Source organism: Varroa jacobsoni, unplaced genomic scaffold, assembly GCF_002532875.2.
Source record: "Varroa jacobsoni isolate VJ856 unplaced genomic scaffold, vjacob_1.0 scaffold_358, whole genome shotgun sequence".
Taxonomy (NCBI): Eukaryota; Metazoa; Arthropoda; class Arachnida; order Mesostigmata; family Varroidae; genus Varroa; species Varroa jacobsoni.
Window position 1 is genome coordinate 581,078 of NW_019213260.1, and position 20,538 is coordinate 601,615.

At 36.5% G+C, this 20,538-nt stretch overlaps 1 protein-coding gene and 2 long non-coding RNA genes across 5 annotated transcripts in view; 1 reads left to right on the forward strand and 2 right to left on the reverse strand.

Moving 5' to 3' along the window:
* Positions 1-2,733, reverse strand: part of LOC111259717 (uncharacterized) — a 5,995-nt gene extending 3,262 nt beyond the window's left edge. The window contains exons 1-2 of the long non-coding RNA XR_015310716.1: positions 2,593-2,733; positions 782-985 (exon numbers count right to left, since the gene is read on the reverse strand). This is a non-coding gene — a long non-coding RNA (uncharacterized LOC111259717). The remainder of the gene's footprint in view (positions 1-781; positions 986-2,592) is intronic.
* Positions 1-3,186, forward strand: part of LOC111259718 (uncharacterized) — a 3,982-nt gene extending 796 nt beyond the window's left edge. Inside the window, exon 2 of the long non-coding RNA XR_002679782.2 lies at positions 2,646-3,186. This is a non-coding gene — a long non-coding RNA (uncharacterized LOC111259718). The remainder of the gene's footprint in view (positions 1-2,645) is intronic.
* Positions 3,187-4,324: 1,138 nt separating this feature from the next.
* Chpf (Chondroitin polymerizing factor) lies at positions 4,325-19,312 on the reverse strand. 3 transcript variants are annotated; one of them, XM_022831909.2, is made up of 5 exons: positions 18,847-19,312; positions 11,795-12,255; positions 7,241-7,499; positions 6,693-6,872; positions 4,325-6,581 (listed from the first exon to the last, which is right to left on the reverse strand). In XM_022831909.2, exons 2-5 carry the CDS (start codon positions 11,980-11,982, stop codon positions 5,097-5,099), a joined length of 2,112 nt encoding a protein of 703 aa, XP_022687644.1. In that variant the 5' UTR covers positions 11,983-12,255; positions 18,847-19,312; the 3' UTR covers positions 4,325-5,096. The 3 variants fall into 3 exon arrangements, with proteins under 3 accessions (XP_022687644.1, XP_022687642.1, XP_022687643.1); XM_022831907.2 differs by having other exon boundaries at positions 18,568-19,312; XM_022831908.2 differs by having other exon boundaries at positions 19,156-19,311.
* Between the last annotated feature and the right edge of the window lie 1,226 nt (positions 19,313-20,538).

The window sequence follows — 20,538 nt, forward strand, 5'->3', positions numbered from 1 at the left end:
GATGATTTAAGTAAACCATATCAGATGCTAGAGTTATCAAAAATGTTAATGAGCAAAAATGGCGTAATATAGCTAGTTTAAATAAATATATTGATGTCTCAGTCAGAAATACATTTAGCAAGGAGAGATCTTTATTTGAATAATGTTTATAGAATAGAACACTCATTATTACCCTATCTACCCCATTCTAACGCTTATTTATACAACGACATTAGCAGCTTCTGCTACCAGCAAAATATTGCAACATAGATGTTCGTTTTCCTTTCATGCACCTAAGACATCTATCTTCTATCGAATTTAATACTTATATTATGTGTGTGACAATTAAACATCATACTATTAGAAAAACGCCAATCAGAGAGCGACATAGCTAGAGTAGGATATTTGCGTTGTGCTTCATTTTGAAACGTACACAGCACACCGTCGGGCGCTTTATAGCTATATGGTTATTATCTGATGGTTAACGGTTGACGATCGCGTCATTGGATCGACACCGTCATAGTAATAACAGACAAGATATTGCAACACAGAGGTTTATATTTTGCTAGTATAACTGGACGAAGAATAACCCAGTAATGCATTAAAATAATAGTGACGAATTAAATGACAATTCATATACAAATAAAAATATACGAACAAACACCAAGTACATAAAAAAGTCTTTAATCCTGGGGCCCAAACTTATCGCATTACACACTTTCACGAATTCAACTGCTACTTAAATTTTGCTAAAAGAGCTTTTTATTGGTAATCGCTATCTTTATAGTGGTAAGTGTCATGCCTCGAAGTCCATAGGCACACAGGCTACAAACGTCTATATGTGCCATCCACGTCCGGACAGGCGCCATTAAGACCCACTCTGATCGTAGTAGAAGCGCCTTTCTTCTTTGGGCGGACTTCCTTTTAGATGGCTAGATTTCTGAGCACCAGCGGAGAAGGGAAACTCTTCTTAAGACGCTTTCTCATTGTTCGAGATCGCCACTAGCTATAAAACAGGAGAAGTAACACACAAATAACAGGAGGTTTGCTTTGATCTCAAAAACGGTAGAAGAAGGACAAACAAAAAGATGCAGCAGCGGAGATTCTACGAAAAATAAAAAAATACGACATCAATAAAGGAACCACCTCTTAAAACTCCTTCCTTTCAGACTTTTGGCTGCGTTTTATTTGGGACAATCGCGTACTTTAGAAACTACGCTACCACTAGTGCTGTACACGACCATGGGCGAAGTTCCCGAATGTCGTGTCGACGATGTGCCCAGATGTTAACTCTGCGAGGAATATACTGGACAATGCCTGACGCTATTATTATAATAGAAACCAACTGAAGAACATGTTTTATTCAGAAAATCTGTTAGGCTGAAGCCTGAAGGCGGCTCTCATAGGACAGCTTAGATGTGTAACAAACATAACAGACTTGTATATTTTAGTTTTCTTTAAAAACAAGAAACGGTAAACTCTATCCATTATATATCTCTATTCTAATATTTTTCTCATTTTTGATCTTCTTGATGATTTTCCAGTGATTTTATATAAAAATATAAACAGAGGCATATAGAACTTCGGAATTCTGTCAGAATCATCGTTTTGAAACGTAGAGCGTTTCCAACTAATATCTAATTAAAAGGCCCTCCGCGTGTATTCATGAGGGCTTGACGGGAATGTGTGCCCTAAAACTACGTTTCCGTTGGCTATCAGTGCCTGAATGTGTAAAATTTATTCTTTGACCAACTAAAGGTCCTTTAAATAAGTTTGGTGTTGCATCAGTTCGATAACCAGTAACCCTAGTATGTATTAGTGAATGAACATGTGAGGAACCGAATCTATTAAATGTTTCAAGGTGGTATACTTTGTTTCTGTACTAGATATATATATATATATATATATATATATATATATATATTTGCTGTAGAAAAATGCAAAATAAACATTACGGTAGGGACCAGTTCCTAATATATAGAATCTTAAGCAGCAAGTTTATCGATGATCGTGCTGGTAAGAGTGTAATCAAAGAATAATAAGAAAAAACATCGAGAAATTTGCATTTATCATTTTCGGAATTAATTAGAGGCTGTTGTTTAAGTGATTAGTTCTACTTAATTACACATAGCTAAGCATAATGCTAAACTGATTGTTTCTTGCTTTTAACGACCATAGTGGTAGGATCAAGCAGCACATTTTCCTTTAAATATTCGCTAGCGCAAGAGAACTATCTGATTCTATTAATTTAAGAACTAACACAAAAAAAATTCACGGGATTATCTTAATTCGATAATCTCGGTGGAAAGTGGAACAGCAGTGGTGTATTAACTATTTAGAGCTTTAAAATCGCTATGATAACTTCAAGATGCAATCAAAATAGATATTATAGTGTAAGTAGAAAGATTTAAGGACAGGTAAGATACCTGTTCATAGAACTAGCGGGGCTTTAAATCAAATATATTGTAGGTCAGGGACAGACTCCATCCCACTGCAATGCGTTCAGGTATTGCACGTAGGTAAAGCTAGAACATTAAGGTGTCATAAGTAATTCATAAGGTCAAGTCGACAAGTAAGGTATAAACCAATGTCTAATATATCTCCTTTACTCACGGCATGGTTATCATCAAATGACTCCCTGTCTTCACGTGAACTGCAACTAACAGCGAAAGAGAGAGACCCTGGAAATGGTAAAGAAGAAAGTGATGTGTTTATACGAGCCTGTTATTTGATGTCGTCTGGCACGCCTGTTGTATGAACTACTGCCTCCACCAAGGCACACACTACAGGGCCTCCGTGGGTGGAGAGGCCCACGCACACACAGTTTGAGTATAGTCAGGAATCGGTCGAGACGACAAATGAAATGACTAGCCTCCTTTTGGCCAGCCAAGACTCGAAAGGAAGCGACTAGAAACCGAATGTGACATGCAGAGCTACGAATCATCGACGGCCACAGGATATTTGGTCCAAGCGTGGTGAGTTTCGGAGAAGGAAGGATCTGGTTTACTCTCGATCATTGATTATGAGCTACTAGTTCTATTTGAATACCATTTTACGATGATACGCGGAGAAGTACTCGGTCCCAACATAAACATGTGCCAGTTTTTTTGCTCAATTGGTTCGCCAATGAAGCAAAAGTTTAACGTGGCTGAGGAACTACCAGTTCACACGCACTAGTAATAAAAAAATAAACTAATTTTCTCTTTCTGACGTATGTTTTGTATATTGTATCTGGGAAGACTCGAACCAACACCATCAAAACACCTCGTGCTCGCTGGCGAAACAACCGCGTACTCAAAAATACAGTCTTGGCTAACTGCCGCTCTTGCGTTTGTTGAAGTTTCTCCAGAGTTATATTTGAAAAAAGAAGAAAATTCAAGATAAGATTTTCGTGTTTATGACGTTCTTTATACCTGAAAAAGGAGAGACATTCGCACAGACAGCCAAGATACATCACATGAGATATGTTTTCCGAACAAAGCAGACGAGGATGTGGATCATTCCTCTTAAGAAACAAAATTTCCAGTATCACAATCCATAGTCGCACGACCTAAGTCAACCTATAAAACCAGCAAATAAGTTAGAAGCGGTCATGTGAAGTTTTCGTGCATTCACTAAGATTTTTCAGGTATTCACAATTTAAAGTGGAATTTTCTGTTCGTTTGAACTTATATTAGATACTTGGATAGATCCAAAATGGAGCTTCCAAAATGACCTACGCTATTTCGAAGCTTGTCCTACGCAAGACTAGGAAACAGTAACGGTACCAATCTTGGAGTCACATAATGACTCAGAAAAGGCAAATACAAGGACATTACAGTCTTTTTTTTCACTGCCACCTCACAAAGATTCTTCGTGTGTTTGTAAAATAGTTTAAATTGTTTAAAAAAACCTATAAACAAACCAAGTAAAATTTATAGATATATCTTAAATATGAGTATTGACCTGGACTTTCGAAATTCGATCATATACAGTTAAGAAACCAGTAATAAACGTCCAAAAAGACATTAGCCTTCAATCGAAGGTCCAACAATGGCTGATCGTCTGATATCTGTTCAAGTCATATTAGGCCGTGTACGGATTAATTACTGCGCCATTTAGATTAAGCGCGCTGTTTTCTTATGTAAACGGGTTAACAATAATTAGTGCAATATTCAAAAGTAACCGTGCATAAGTTAGATTTATTTATAGATTAGAAATCCTTAAAAAGCCATTTCCGTAACGGCCAATAATGTTCGTGGTATAAAAGAAACCATCTTCGTATAAGTAAGGAATCTTGTACTATTTACGCTAGTCAAACATAACTTCTATATGATAGCTATATCTCCAATGATAATACAGCGAGTAATAAAACGATTTAAAATTTTATTGAACCTAAAATTTGGCCTATCTATTTACAGAGCCTGTATACAATTGCGCGTCTAGCGCATCTTAAGCAGCATCCAAAATTTTGATGTACACAATTAGGTAAACCTCACGAACAGCAGCCCTTTTGAATGTTAGTTATCGGCCACAAAATATTTCGAACTGCCAAATCATGAACTACGTGTAATTTAGATGACTCTTGGAAATTCAAAATGTTTTAGTTAAAAGTGCACCTTTAATTTTCAAAATAGTTTGGATCTCCTGTAAAGTTGAAGTGAACTTTAAACTGTAATATGTAACCGTACAGTGAAGTGGTTGTCAGAAAGATACATTTTCGTTGTTTTTACTGGGAGCCACAGGGAATAAAAAACAATTATCCTTACCTATAATTCCCAGGGCTACATCCAACAATCAATTTGCCATCGCACCTAGTTTAGCTAAGCCAGTAGTTCATCTATTTTGCGAACATGGCCAACCTTTGTTACGTTCATGTGAACAGAAAGCATAAGGCCAAAAATTCAAAGCCGCTTGCTTAACTTCGTCACACATATTGCATACTCGTATAAACCAGGGATTATCAAACTATGAATTGAATAGGAAAGGGTCTAGCTTGGAGATAGTTAATACAAAATTCAGTACATTTGCACGAGTGGATCACACCCAGTTCGTGTTTATGTTTCAAATAGAATTAAGTCGATAAACCCTAAAAATAAATCATAAGGTCGATATATATAGTTTTGTTTCTTTCTATTCTAAGGCGGAGCAAGTAAAGCTGCTAACTGTTTCTTACTACCAAGCTTTTTTTTTCGCGAACGGTAGCAATGACTGATTTCTCGGAGATTGGAGCTTATTCGATCACAATCCCGACGCACATATTTTAGTCGCACTTCTGGATCGGCTGCTCTCATAACATGTAATTGTTTACAGAGCAAGAGTAGCTCAGCAATTCCGAAGGTCGAATTGCGGTAAGCTTCCCGATCTAGGTCTGCCGATACTGTTGCCAATGGAATATGGGCTAATGTTCTTCGCACCTCTAGATAGTCCCCCGCGTACACGGAAAGAATGTCGACGGAGTCTTCATCAAAAAAGCCTGCATCTTTAGATAATGACATAGACTGTGTGATCTTAGAGATGCGGGGGTTAAACATTGCAAATGGAATTGGCAAGAACGCTTGTTCTGAGCGAATCGTATTCATACGGACACGGTTTAAGAAATTTGCCGACAGCAGCACATTCGGCTGAATCAGAAGAATGATATCATTCTTTTTTAACTTCGATGCTATAATATCAACAAGTCCAAACTCTGGAAGGTGTTTGGGACATCGAATTTTGATTACGGCAATTCGGGATGGTGTTTTACCAAATTGTTTTGAGTAGTTTTCAGCTGCACTTCTGATCGGGTCGAACGCTTTCTCAGATCCATTTCGTTGAAGAAGAAAGACCAACAGAAGTGTAGTTCGTTCACCTTTTTTCATAAGAGAAGCGTAATGATCCAGGAATGTTTGAACCTCCTCGACCTCGTGCATGTGGACCCAGAGGACTAAAGTGATACGCGCCTCTTCCGTAACGTATGGCATGGCGACGAGTTCGGTTAAAGAAAGCGGACGAACTACTTCTAAACGACGCATAGCGCCACGAATTCGAGCATCTACGGTGTATCGCACTCCTGCTGCAGGATCTACAGTTTTCCAACCATCGACGAGTTCAACGGTACTTTGCACTAGTTTTTCACAGGCTCGAACCACCTCGTCGACGTCTTTCATCGAAATATCATCCAAGGTAAGCGCTACACGAGAATCTTCAGGCCATAGTACATGTGTCCTGTTGAAGTACGTTGTGCGAATTATATCAAAGCGTTTCTTTGGTTTGAAATGCGAGCGGACTCCTCTCGGCCATACGTTATCAGGCATGTCGCATTTCGAATTAACATCGGCAATAGCATTCGAGATACCTTGAAGCTGGCGCCGTACCTTCCTAGAAGTTTGTCCATCTAGATAATGATTGAGTCGGTAGAAAGACGTATGGGATGTCAGGGGTGCCACACTGATGATCGGACTTTGAGAGTCATTAAATAATGCCGAAGAAAATCTTCTCTCGGCGTCTACAGATAGGTATCTTCCTTGGCCAAGAGCAGTTTGACAAGGGAAGCCTGCTAGTTGTGATATGCAATCCGTTACATCTTCGTCGCCCAAAGAAGCTAAATCTGTTGAAGCACATTGCTCAAGATTTGCGAGTACCTGGAAATACATATAGCTGTATCAGAACATCGACCGACAAAAATCGAAGTATCGCTTTTTTTCGGTGCACATACACAAACGAGTTATATTTGATATAAATTGTCACATTACCTTTTCTATTGTTGGCCTAGAGAAGAGTATGCCAGCTTCAAGTTCGCAGACGCGAGGATCTGTAGAAACAGGCAGTCCCATATAGACCTCTTGAGCCACGCTAATATGGTTTACTAAAGACATGAGATTTTCACCACGAATGAAAGATGAATCGCGAGTGATCAGCACGAAATCATAGTCCTGTAATAATAAAATCAACACATTCAAGAAAATATTTCTTATACGTGACGGTTGGTTGCTCAATGTGCCTGTGCTACTCAAGTTTATTTTTTACATAGGCCTTTTATTAACATATATCAAAGAATAATAAAAACGACATTTTAGCTCCATTCATAAAAACTGTCTCGTTATCAATGGACATTCGTAACTCAACAGCTTATACGAGCTCAATAATGTCAACATATGTAATTTAGCAAAAGGCGTTAGTTAGCATCTGCGCCAGTTACTTGAATCACTAAACTTATCCTGTTCACTTTTTACGAAGAAATTTTAGCTTAACAAACACAAGATCTTTTATTGAAATGTAAAACGTAGAAGGATGTCCTTGCCTTGACGAACTGCCTCGCTGCCAAATGACTGAGCACATGATATAAAAGAGAGTTACACCCGCTGGATACGTGAACGACATTGGGCCGTAGTTTTACTCTGTCTTGTGTTGGACTAGAAGCACAGACGTAAAATATCAGTTTGGTCACGTGTGATCCCAATGTGTGATTTAAAGCAGCTCCGAAAGTGGGCAGGCTGTGGGGCTCGCCTAAGGCTACTGCTAGAAGCTTTTCCTTAATCTCCAACTCTGTCGAGAAAAATCTAAAGGAAAATTGGTTATTAGAGTTGAAGCTACCTTAAACAACCTGAGTTTATAAGTGAAAAGACTAAAGAGTAACTCATCTGGCTTCACAATAAACCTACCACTATCGGTCAATTTGACAATTTGCAAAATTTTGTTTACAAGTTCACATATTCAAGCATTATCATGTCATTATCGATTTTCACGCCGTCGGTAATCTAGATTAAATTATAAAAACAATATTCACATTGTTTCAAACACCGCTAATTTTGGCCGCGACTGGTACGAACAGAAAGTATCGGTGGGTTTAGCGCTAAATAACTCAATGTTACTTTATTTTGTTTTGTTAGAAAGCTGTATCAATTCATTATCCCACACAGTGGTTTGTTGGCGCAGTGTTGTACACGGTCTCAGGGATAGCTTGGTGGGTAACGTATGTGCATGCTAATCTTAGGGACGTTGCGGTCTAGCTTCAGATGTGGGTATAGACGCATAGTTAGTTTCGTGGTGGGGGCCAGCCGTCTGAGGGAATGTCTATCGGCGATATAAAACTATATAAAAATTAACTCTATTTAGTTGCATGAAACCGTTGAGCTTAAAGCTCAGACATTGTCGGTTCTCTTCGATTCACATAATATAAAAATCAAATAAAACTTATACTTTCTGCACCATATCAGTCCCACATACGTGAATCGCTACTACAATGGCCGCTCGTGCCACTTGTATCTTTGGCCTAAGGACAACAACGTAAAAAACAGATACATAATACGGGAAAGCTGCACAACACTGCTCATAGCTTCACTCATTATGTACCCTCGGTTGAACCTTATATTTATTTAAAATGTATTAACTTGAAAATTTTTAAATGAATTGACGGTGTTTTTTTGACGGAGATTTTGACGCATTTCCCTACTGCAAACTGCCTATCCTTTGTACTACATGCGAGTAGATTATAGTAGCACGCATAATCATCGTAAAGGACCCGGCGAAAAACTAGCAAAACTAAATCTTACTGAGTTTTCCCTTGTACTTTTACTTCTTTTATTAGCTCAACCATACTTTTTAACTTAATGTTTAATTCAAAATTTACCTATTCAACTTACACACATACGTTTTTCATTCAGTCTGCGTTCAGTAATCTAATCGACCTCTAAAATGCTCAGTTTGATGATACTATAAATAAACATTGTCGGTCGTTACTAATAAAATTAATTCTACCTTCCGTAACAGTGATAGATATTTCTAATGCATACATCTGCACAAATTTTTCCAAAGCCCACAAACAACAATTTTTACATGCTTAGATTAAAGCTCTAGACTCTATAGGATTACTTGTCTTGTTTTATATTGCATTTTGTTTCATTTCCAGGTTCTCCACTATTTTCCAAAGTTATTATTATTATTATTACTTTAATCAGTTTTTATCCCTTGATTTTGTCTTACCCAATCTATTTAAAGTTTAATTTTTATTTCACTTATGCCTTATACCAATCTCGGTGATCCTTGCTAATTTCCGTTATACATCGTGGAACACCCCGGAACAACATTTGGGTTTTTTTTTTATCACCACAATAACATTCCCGTCACATTTAGTAACACTGGGGTCATTGACACTTCTATTACGAAGGTAATCGGTACGTCGTCGTTTTTTTATTTCCTACGAGTCGCTAATTTTTTTCTTGGACAACAGACCGGATTGCTATTTGAATCCCGTTCCTTCTGATACTTGCCCGGTAATTAAACAGCTATCTACGTATTGCATCTGTACGGTTAGATCATTTTAGAACAGTTCTTGCGAGAGCTACACAGAGTTATACTGAAGAAACTAATAGCAATTCGGTAGTAGAGACATCAGCTCATGCAATAGGGAACGCAGTTAAATTTAATCACAAAAGCACGTGAACATTCTTTAACAATGTAAGTGCATAGTAGACTTGTTAGCGATAATGCAGATTTTTATCAATGTGTTTCTCTGTATGGAAGAATACAATTGATAGTCTCTTTGCTTTTTATTAATGAAAAAAATTCGATCTTTAAGCCATTTATAAACGCCTCCTATAGACTTACTTCCAGTCTACAGAACATCGTTTTGTAACTGTTCCCTTACATTCTAGGTAACTCCTAGGTAAGTAGAGATTTTTCTATGAAATGCACCTGGAGTGCAAGAGAATAAGCACATACGACCACGAAAGTTGATGGTGCTTATGCACTTAATTTAGAAACTTAATTGGCAGTCATAAGGATAGCAAACAATAAGAAAGGAAAATGAGAAGGGACACACTTAAACTTAATCGTGAGGACTTTAAATACAAAAATACATTTACCGAAAAATAAATTGAAACAACTGATAAAATACCAAAAAAACCACTTGAAGCCTGGAGAACAACTAAAAAAACGATTTAAACTACAATTTGAAGAGATAACAAGGAAAATAATTGCAAAAGTTAGAATTATGTTGGGTGTAGTGAAGTGATCATCAAGCACAGATTAAAAGTAATTTATATGAATCTATATTTATATAAGTACAGGTGCTGCATGATGCTGAGCTCCACACCAAGTCATAAAAGAAAATCATAATATGGCTGTTTGCTTTTTACAACATCTGTGCAAACTCCGTATTGAGCAAAGAATTTTCCCTATAACAATCGAAATGGATAACTCTTCCCGTCTACAGAGGTTGAGACCTGATATTTGATTATTTTTGATAAACAGCAGTGTCTTACATGTTTAGTAAATTTCTAGTTCTCAGCTAACTCAATGTCTAAATGGAATCAGTACTGTTAAAAAAAAACCATTAGTAGGCACTACTTGCGACGGCTGGCTCTCAGCACAAACGAGGAGTGTCCACGTGCGGATTTAAATTTACCCTCCGAGCCACCGCATATTCCTAAGTTCAGCAGGCAAATGCATAAAGCACTGCACTGTTACGAGAAAAACTCCTACATAATTAATAGACGGCAGGTGGTAAAAGGCTTGAATGGAGCTACCTGTTGTACAATATGACCACGGAACTTCGTGGGTTCGTTTAGACAATACACTCTCTTTATGATGATTTCTGTGAACTCTGTACGCACATTGAACTTGCGCCATTGGCTAATGATACATGTATCATTAGCAAACCAGTACAGCTAACATAGTAGAAAGCCAACATTACTAAACAGTTAACTAAGCTTAGCTATTGAGCTAAATGTAAACAAGCTTTGTCTCAGTATAGAAAAAAAAACTATTATACCTAAAATCCAACGTCACCAGAGAAGGCAGCAAAAATTAGATGTCAAATGCCAGAAATGTGCTATCCCCCAAAAATGAAGGAATATGGTTTAGGCGAGAATGTTATGAAAACCACAGACGATAATAGGAAAGGTCATATACAACCGTGTATATATACTGGATTACCGAATTAGAACTAAATGTGAGGGTTCGTTCGTGGAAGAGGTTAATAAGTATAGAGATTTGAAAATCACAGACTAAGCTAATATCAAATCGCATGTACGTATTCAAAACGTACAAAGTTAAAAACGGATTGTGCATGATTATATAAATTCAGAAATACAGTCAAACGACTTTCGAAAAAAGACATAAAGCTCACTGGTAAAAATTAAACTTCCCCGTATGATGTTCCTCTATTCCATCCCCATAGGATATCCTATATATTCTAAGGTAAAAGCGCAGCCGCTTAATATATTCCCAAAAAAAAATTCCAAGAAGTGTGTCTAGAGTTCGATATTTACAACACACTGACATAACTTGGCGGTTTAAAAAACTTTGCATGCATGATGTCATTTATGCAAACAATCAGGAACTTATAGTAGGCAGAAGCTCTACGAACGTTTATAAAACTCGTTTTCGTATGAAAGAAATTTAATTACTGCTTTATTAAACCAGCTATTTATAAAAACTCTCTAGCTCATGGGTTCGTTAATATTGAAGGAGTATATTCTGAGCTTCTCATTCAATAAAAAGTTTCTCAAAAAGGCAATAACTTGTCTTAAACATTGTCTGCTTACAATTTTTTTAAATATATAATTTAATTATTCTCTTATTTAATCAAGAAAACAAAAAAATACTGAATCCATAAATAATTTATTCTATTTGGTTCCTTTTTTCAACAGTATTCAACAATACATAGTTACATATATATAAACATATATGTATATATACATAGAAGAAAACTATTTTTTTTTCTAGAATAATATATAAATCAGTAAATTAATTTAAGTGATCATTTATTCGCCATAAATATTTTTGTTGAATCAAAGGAAGCATTGTCAGTTTTATATATGTGAGACAATAAACTTGGTACGAAACGTCTCACCTTGGCCGTATAATCGCAGGTTGGTTAGCTTGTCGGGTGCCTACATATCGTGTTTGCAAGTTGATAATGGGCTCTATATTCTCCGGAGGGGCCTCGCAGTGCAGTGGAGTTACAAGTAGCAAAGCAGCACTGGCCCCCAGCAAAAGGCCAACGAATAAAGGTAGTCTTCGAAGAGATGTGCGAGCCATGACGTCCTCTTCGATGAGGTGATGATGTAAGCTTCAAGGTGGCTAAAGGGGCTCAAGTCCCACGTAGGATTCGAAAGTTCCACGATCGAGAAATCAGGTTTATGTACTTGTAAATAACTCAGACGGTCACGAAAAGAAATGCAGGAGTAACCTACTGGTATAATACGGCGGTGGTTCATTGTGGCGATAGTCGGGAATATGCCATCATATTACCATCACGCCAGAATTGCTATCCCACCTTTTGGGCACGTGATACCCTATTCACCGAGGAATCTGCATGAAAATCAAGAAAGGACGGAAGAAGATACTACATTATTATACGGTCAATCATCGAAAATTTATATAGATATATAAATATGAACTATACGTATATAGTTCATATTTATATATCGTTATTTTTTACTAACTAGAATGACTTTTCTTGAGTTATGTCCTATCATGAAACCTGTCACCAAAAAGTACGTTACCCTTGGAAGCCATTAAACGCGAAATGTATTTAATAGACACATAAATAATAATATTTAGATGGACTCTAAACATCGATTCTATAGCAACCCATAGCTGATCTGCACTATGTGTGTTCATGTCGTTACTGTGCCTAACGAGAACGATCGTTAGCATCATGTTTATTATTTAATACTATAACAATTACGGCAAATAGTTTGGAAAACGCGATTTTATGTGTATAACGGTAAGTTCATTTACTTTAATGATGGCTCATGAGTAAGATACTATGGCTCAGTACTGGAACTTGGAGAAATTTTTGATTGTGTTGAAAAAAATGTTTGAAAAGCCTGTAAATAGTACAAAAAGTCTTCCATGCTTGTAAAGTTATCGAATATTAACTCACACAGAAAACTGCAATTGTGACCAGGTCGTTTCTTTAAATGGTTTTTCTGCTTGAACGTGAAAAGCGAGTTTAATAAAGGGCGATTCAAGCGCAATAACCACAGGTTGCTATTTCAAAAGCTTAAAACAATGTCACAGATATGCTATCATAATCTCACAAAATTCGCTGATGGTAAGTTCATGATTGTCTGAAAATACTGCGATCGTTGACAATATTGAATAGAATCTAATAAATACCCCAGTTAAGCAATAGTCAAATCCAAGTTATAATATAGGATTCATGGAACAGTACTTATACAGAACAAAATAATTATTCTTAGATAGTGTCGTATTAGGTGTTATTATTACAATTATTATGATAGACAATAATGCCTGGAAAAGCTAGCGGGCCCATCATATATAGCTGGCAGACACCTACTTTGACTAGATAAAATCTTAGGTCGACTACTATTTTAGACTACTTAAGTCGGTCTTCTACCGAAATCAAACAATGCAGAGGACATTATTGTGGTGAACGTTACGTCACTGAAAAGAATATATTATTAATGGAAAACGGATAAGTGAGAAAAATAAATTGAGTGTGACAAAACAGAGCACGAGATCTAAACGAATATATCTGAAATAGCGAAATTTGAAGGATAATGAATCAACTTTCTAAAGGATTAAAGAGAATAAACGCACAATCTAAAGTGAAAATAAACTACAATATTATCTACAGACCTAGGGAAATGAGTACAAAACCACATAAGCCAAGCTATAAGTGCAAAAAAAGAACTAGCTTCAAATTAGCCCATACCTATCCATCTATTTGACAGAGAACATATTGATTTTTTGTCCAACAAAGCGTAAGACGTCTTTCATTCCTGTAGATGCTTCTTCTACGTGGTGTATCCCAGGACTGTCCCATGGTAGCTATGAAATTTACAACAATAAGATCACTATGGGAAATACTGTCACATTTTAGGAATCCTAAGGCGATAGAAAGTTACAGCCACCTACAAATAACGGCACAAATGTTTACCGATTTTAAAAATTGAGTGGAACCTCTCCGTATGACTCCCAATTTAACGAATTAGTCAAAAAAGCTGCGACACACAAAGAAAGGATGAGACTTGCGATTTCCTTTTGGTGTCGTACCGACGCATGCCAAGCTGCATAGGTAAGAAGTCGGCTGAGCTGTTTATCGGTTTAAAAAAAGTCTTCGACCTTTTAATTTCAAAAAGAGAAATAAAAACTATTAAAATATGCTTTTTTTCTCAAATTCTTTGCGAAATGACTAAAAGTTACGTATTAATGGGTATGAATGATGCACTTATGTGAGCACATCTTAATCGGAAAGAAATAGGTCAATTCAAAGAGAATTGGAGAAAGTTATATATAAAACATGCTAAAGCATAATTAGCCATGCTAATCAATTGATGTTAATATAAAATTCATATTTAGAAAAACAGACGACCTTTTTATTAATTACTTCAGAAGGACCAGCACAACACCAAATGACAAAAACCGAATATATATATATATATATATACGTGGTGCTTAAACAAGCCTGGAAGTCATCCTAGGATAACTGTTAATAGATATCTGTTCCAAAATTTCTAAGGCATAGCAATTAACAAACTAAGGCAGCTCAGAGTATCGGTATAGTTAATACCCGACTGGAAATTACAATTTTAGGGATTCCGAAATGAGTTACGTCCGATATTTGAGCCGTTAGACTTTCCTTTATACAACGGCACTTAGCACGAAAAAGTTTGTCCGCGTCCGGATTCGAACCTAGGTTACCATGTGGACACATGATTAAGCGCTTCATTAGGTCCCCGTGATAGCTTAGTGTGTAACGTAATTGCCTTCTAATCTTAGAAACACGTTGGCACCCGACCATAGAGAGACTTCGTTTCGTGTTGGAACCCAGCCGTCTGATAGAATGCACAACGGTGAAACTCAGAGGCTCTTATAAACAAACTCATTCCTTGTACAGCATAAAGCGTTTTCGTTACTTCTGAATAGCACCTACTTAATTAGAGAAGCAAATTCTTATTACAGTCGTAAATTACAAAGAGTAAGTCAAGTTTAAATTGTCACTGACACAAAACCAACTAGGTGATGCTACCCTTATCTACTTGCTTAATGAAAAAAGCATGAATAGTAGCTCTGAAATATGGCAAAACAATAATAGTCCATATTGGGTCAGGTGACCCGATACCAGAAACTGTATAATAGGAATACACCGTAACAGGGTAATAAAAATGGTATCTCGTAAATAATGATACGTAAACTCAACGATAAAAGGAACAATACATGTTAGCATATTTCCGTGAAGGAGGATGACTGAATTTAAAAGAGATGTTCCAGTTTGTTAGTATCTCACAACTCTAGCCTACGCCATTAAAAATAAACAAGTAACTAACATGGCATGTACTTTTTATTCGACTTGCTTTCAGCAGTGTAGACAATAGCTTGTAGGACACAGACAAGAACATTGCAAAAATGTGTACTTAATGGCGGTTATGTTACCTGTCATAATTTTTGGCAGCAGAATAAGTTAAGACTAGTTTTGAGTACCTGCTCCATAGCACCCTAACATGAAAATTCCACTAAAATTTCTAAATAGCTTTATATAGATATTATTACTATTATTCCGAATGTGGCTCTACCCGTATTCCATCATTAATAGAGTGGAAGTTTGTAGGCGTCTCGTTCGCTGGTTTGGGCACGATCTAAGCTGCAGAGCCGAGCGTGTGTGCGCTGCAGATTACTTAAACGGTAAGCAAAGAAGCAAATTTACATATTGAAAAATATTTTCAGTGGGTTAAATTGTAACCGAAGTGAGTAAAAATTCGTATCTTCTGAGAACGTGGGTGATCATTAAATTATGCTTTAATTATATTTAAAAATTAAAATTCATTATCATATGGTTTAATCAATGTACAGACGCGGGATCCAATTTCAGTTCCAAGGTCTAACTTTACGGACCTCGGTAGCATATGCTCATATCAGTATTTCTTCAACCTGCTACTTGTAGGCAACTGGTAGAAAGTACATACTGCTCTATAAGAATATTCAATAAAAATTTCACACAGCTTTCATGCAAATTTTATATTTGCGATACTATTGTATGACTTTATAGAAAGTCTGTGCTTATTATATGTACTCCAACAGCTTTTGTATTATTTCTCTATTATGACTCTAATTCATTTACAACCAATTGCGCCAAAATACGCGCTTATTTACGTTAACATTAACCTATCCCTACATGATGTTTTTTACCATATTAATTAGAGAAACATAAAATAAAGTGAATAGCATCGTCGTTCGATGCGCTTTCATAGCCAACGGTGAATTTGTTAAAAAGAGCCATCCGATTGTCACTTTGCCATTGCCGTTTTCCTGCACACTGGTATTGACAGCAGCTTTGTGTTGACCTTTCTGTTCATCAGCCGTATTAGATATCACGTACTTAGCAAGCTATGCTAATAAAAATGTCAGATCATTTACTAATTGAAGTCGTGGTCCCTATTGATTTGATCATGGTCACCATTGAAATCGGTACTTTTCCTTATTTTCTTTGCATTCGCGTGTTTGGCTATGGTAGTCCTGTGACGACCGTAACTATTTTACAGAGTTCAATTTTCAAGTGGGCCTTCAATGAAAATGTAGGAGATTTTATTATTGAAGATCTGACTGACAAAAAGAAGCAAGTGAAGGATCTTGAGAGCCTTTTACCAAAGGAACCTGATGCGTGTAGAATCACGCAGTTTAAAGACAAGTGTTTAAAAAGGATCTGTTTAAAACTTTGTTTTGTAAAATAAAAATATAAATCTCCCGAGGTTTTTGCACCTTTGAGCGTCCACGTCCTACTAAATAGCTTAGTTCGATTCAGCACTTCAATACATTCACGTCATTAAATTATGACCGAGTATTGGTTTGTCTTTGGGGACTCGGATCAGTTAACTAAAAACTTCGAATACAATTGAATCAATGAAGGCAGTCTTCTAAGGACCTTTGATATGCATGCTTTTTTATCGATGTTAGTACTTCTTCACAATGGGAGAAAGAATAACTTTATAGAAACTTCTAGAAATCATCGAATTCAATCATTTTTTTCTATCTAGGAACGTGGTGGAAAATTGAGGCGAAGATGTGCAGAGAGTATAATATTTTTTATCTACAATATTTTTAATATAATCAATCAAACTCAATGCAAATTTCATAATAACTGCGTAAGATGGGTATCGTGGTCTGACTTTGTTATCTTACACGAGACCCAGGCGTACATAGGCAAGCCATGTTAATATACAGATAAAAAAGAAAAAAAAGTGATTTAGCAAACGGAGAGCTATCTGGACTATAGTGATAGCCTCTCAAATACTTGTGAGGCTTTTAATATGTTTAACATGTTAATACGTTTGATTTACTAAATCGATTCATTAAAACTTGATCGGCATATTGATCTAGCTACACAGGTGGAATCAAACCGCGTTAAACGAATTGTGTTGTGATGCCGCCATTTTTAAATAATAAAAATATTCCTAAAATTCTGATACACATAGAATATATTTCTTGCGTATTAATAAACGTAAATTTATTTTTCCCTTATTCCCTTCAAACTTAATTCCTTCTTTAATAGTAATTCTGGATCACGTCTCGTCGGTTATAACCAATACATACATGCTTCAATGTTTGAACATTTATCGTTTCAAGGTCAATTACTAAACTAAGGCGACGGTATTCAAAGACTTCACACCTGGGCAATAAATCCTTGTTTTAAGGTGTGTAAAAATAGCCTTAACTGCTCGGATTATGATAACTATTCTTTACCTTATCAAACCTTGAATATATTTGCCTTGTCAATTTACGCTTGTGGAGAACAATGCATCCAAACGCCAGCTACTAGTATAATCCACAGCAAATATTAGTTTAGCAACCAACTAATAGAAAGTGTGAGCAAGATTGATAACATCTTTGCCTAAGAAATTCTTTTTCCCAGTGAAATGGCATCAAACATATTAGTTTACAAGGCAATATACAATAACCTCGTGCATATACCTGAGTACACAGACTCTAAAGCGTCTTCAGATCTATAATAAATAAGATGAAAGGTATTCATTCTCTTAAACGACATCTTAAGACACTGAGTTGTAGAAGAGAATCCTATGAAATATCTAGTCACGATAGAGGTTCCTGAAACAGACAGCATCTGCTCTTATACCTCGGCTAACCTTGACATGATTAGCCAACATCTAGAAGCTCGAAAGAAGCAGGCGTTTAAGCGATTATATATTTTGACAGAGCTCACAAAAGATAATGTTGTACGATTGGATTCCCCCTGTCGCTACAGATCACACACACCTAAGCTTTCTCTGATTGAATGTTCAAACCGAATTTCAAAATTCTTCGCCGTAGATGTTAAAATCTTCTGTACAATCAGGCCTCATGTTTAGTATACACTGCTGATTCTTGATATTGCTATTCCAATCGCCCCAAGCTCCCTAGCGAGGAAAACGAACTACCCCAACAAATTGGAGAAACTAGTGGAGACAAGCATAAGAGATCCTTACTAACGGGTATTTACGTCAGGCTATTATAAGCGTACGAGAATAAGTAATACTAACTTTACGGTCAATCTGTACTATTTTGTAATTTAGAAAGTAATTAGATATGATCGTGGAATTGTGTCGCTGTACTTTGACTGAATTGTCTCTATAGCCTATTGTTCGCTTTTAGAGTCCTCACCATTTGTCTCTAAGTTTTTCTCAGCTGAGTGTTTCTTCTGGAAATTTCACTTCACGTAAATAAACATTTAACGTGTCGTTTGTTAGCTAAATCACAACGTGATTTATTTACTGGGCATAACTTAGCATTCAATCCGACAGTTTTACACTAGATGATTTTATTGACGCTTTGTAGAGATATCCGTGAAGTAAAAGAACATTGCCTAAAAAAATCGGCTGTTCCTTCACTAAGCTGTAGAGCACATGAAATACATCAGCACTTGATTGCAAGTCGACTTACATTAACTGCACAGATACTATGGTCACAGCAATAAATAAAATTCACGTTTTAATGTTTTATAAATTCACTGCAAACGGTAGTCCTGCGATAAGCTTGATTGTTATTTCAATTACACATTTTTATGGCACACACTTTGCATATGGTGTTTCCTTTTTGAGGACCAGTCAACAGCATTCACTTTAGTAATAGGGTTCCACTACCAGGTTTTTCGTGCTGCTATTCAGTGGGCAAAACCGATATTGTATTTTTTTTACAGAGCGAAGCGATTTAAACCAATACGCTGTTATTACTCAGGAAAAAGTGGCTTACAGTTTGTAGACCGTAAGTCAGTGAGTTCCTCGCTGCCAACAGTCCCTTGGAGACTCGGTAAACAATTAGACAGTTAAAGCACTACAAATCAGGCCGTATCGAAGGCACAATTCACAGACGTTTGTGGCGTGACTACACGTCGCATGCTACATCCGCGCTACATAGACTTTCATACGCCGGGAAACGAGAGAGGGACGAAGAAGTTCGAACAGTCAGAGAAAAAGGGCTAACTATACTCCTCGCCGAGTAGTGGAGAGGGGAACTACGCCTCCTTGTTAGATAGGAAAAATGGTACAAATGAAACAGGAACCTTAACGCAGTAGTTTACTCATGCGAACCGCATTGCGGTAGGTTATTACCGTGAGATCACCGAAATTAAAAATTGAAGTTTTATTAACAGAAAAGTTAGTGCATTATGCTCGCATACTATAAGTTAAAAAGAATAAACATAGATCAAAATGACAGTATTATTTTTCTAATTATGAAAAGATCTATCTCTCAAGCTAAATCTCAACCAGCCTTCTCGTGTGACAGGTCTTCAAAATCTCTTTTTGGCATAGCTTTTTGCAAAATGCACAGATCTGGCGAAACTAAACGATCGAACGACTGAGAAATGTTAAAGATTATTCACTGCGCTTCTATTAAGTAATTGCTTAACAGCGTTAATGTACTGTGTGATTCAGTTCTTAGAGACCACACAGATCTTGATAAATAGACCTAGTGTAGTGAATACGCAAGCGCCTAGCAAAATGTGCTTCGTCTCCATGACAACGGCTTTACACAGTGCAAGGGATATTTAACAACTAATATTTAATTAGCACATCCCGTAGGTATAGTATTAATAGGTATGTGATCCTTCACCCGTTTGAATCCTGTCTAAACAAACTGCAAATTATACAATCTACTCAGACTTTTGTCAGCGCTGTTATTCTACTGTTAACCAGCCATAACTGTTGTTCATGTTATGGCTAATTACTAATTATGATTTAGATACAAAAATTCGAAGTACCGTAGTAAAAACTAATGTTATTGGATGTCGAACATTATTACAGTCTCATAAAATAATTCATATTAGTATAGTTGAGCTAGACCAGCTAGGCTGCTATATCGTCTAAAAATTACATTGAATTTAAGATAGATGTTAGTCGCTTACTGCCCAATAAATAGTAATTTTTAGCTTAGACCTTAATCGAGATGAGCAAAAATGGAGGCTCAAAAACTTCGGACACTTTAATTAACAACCTAACTCTTCTACTAATATCTCACCTACATATGAACGTACTCAATTAATTTATTTTTATATAATTAAAAAAAAACTACGAATCCGTTGCAAGAACGTATCTAAACACACCACCATGTAAATCCACTTTCTGCCTACGTATC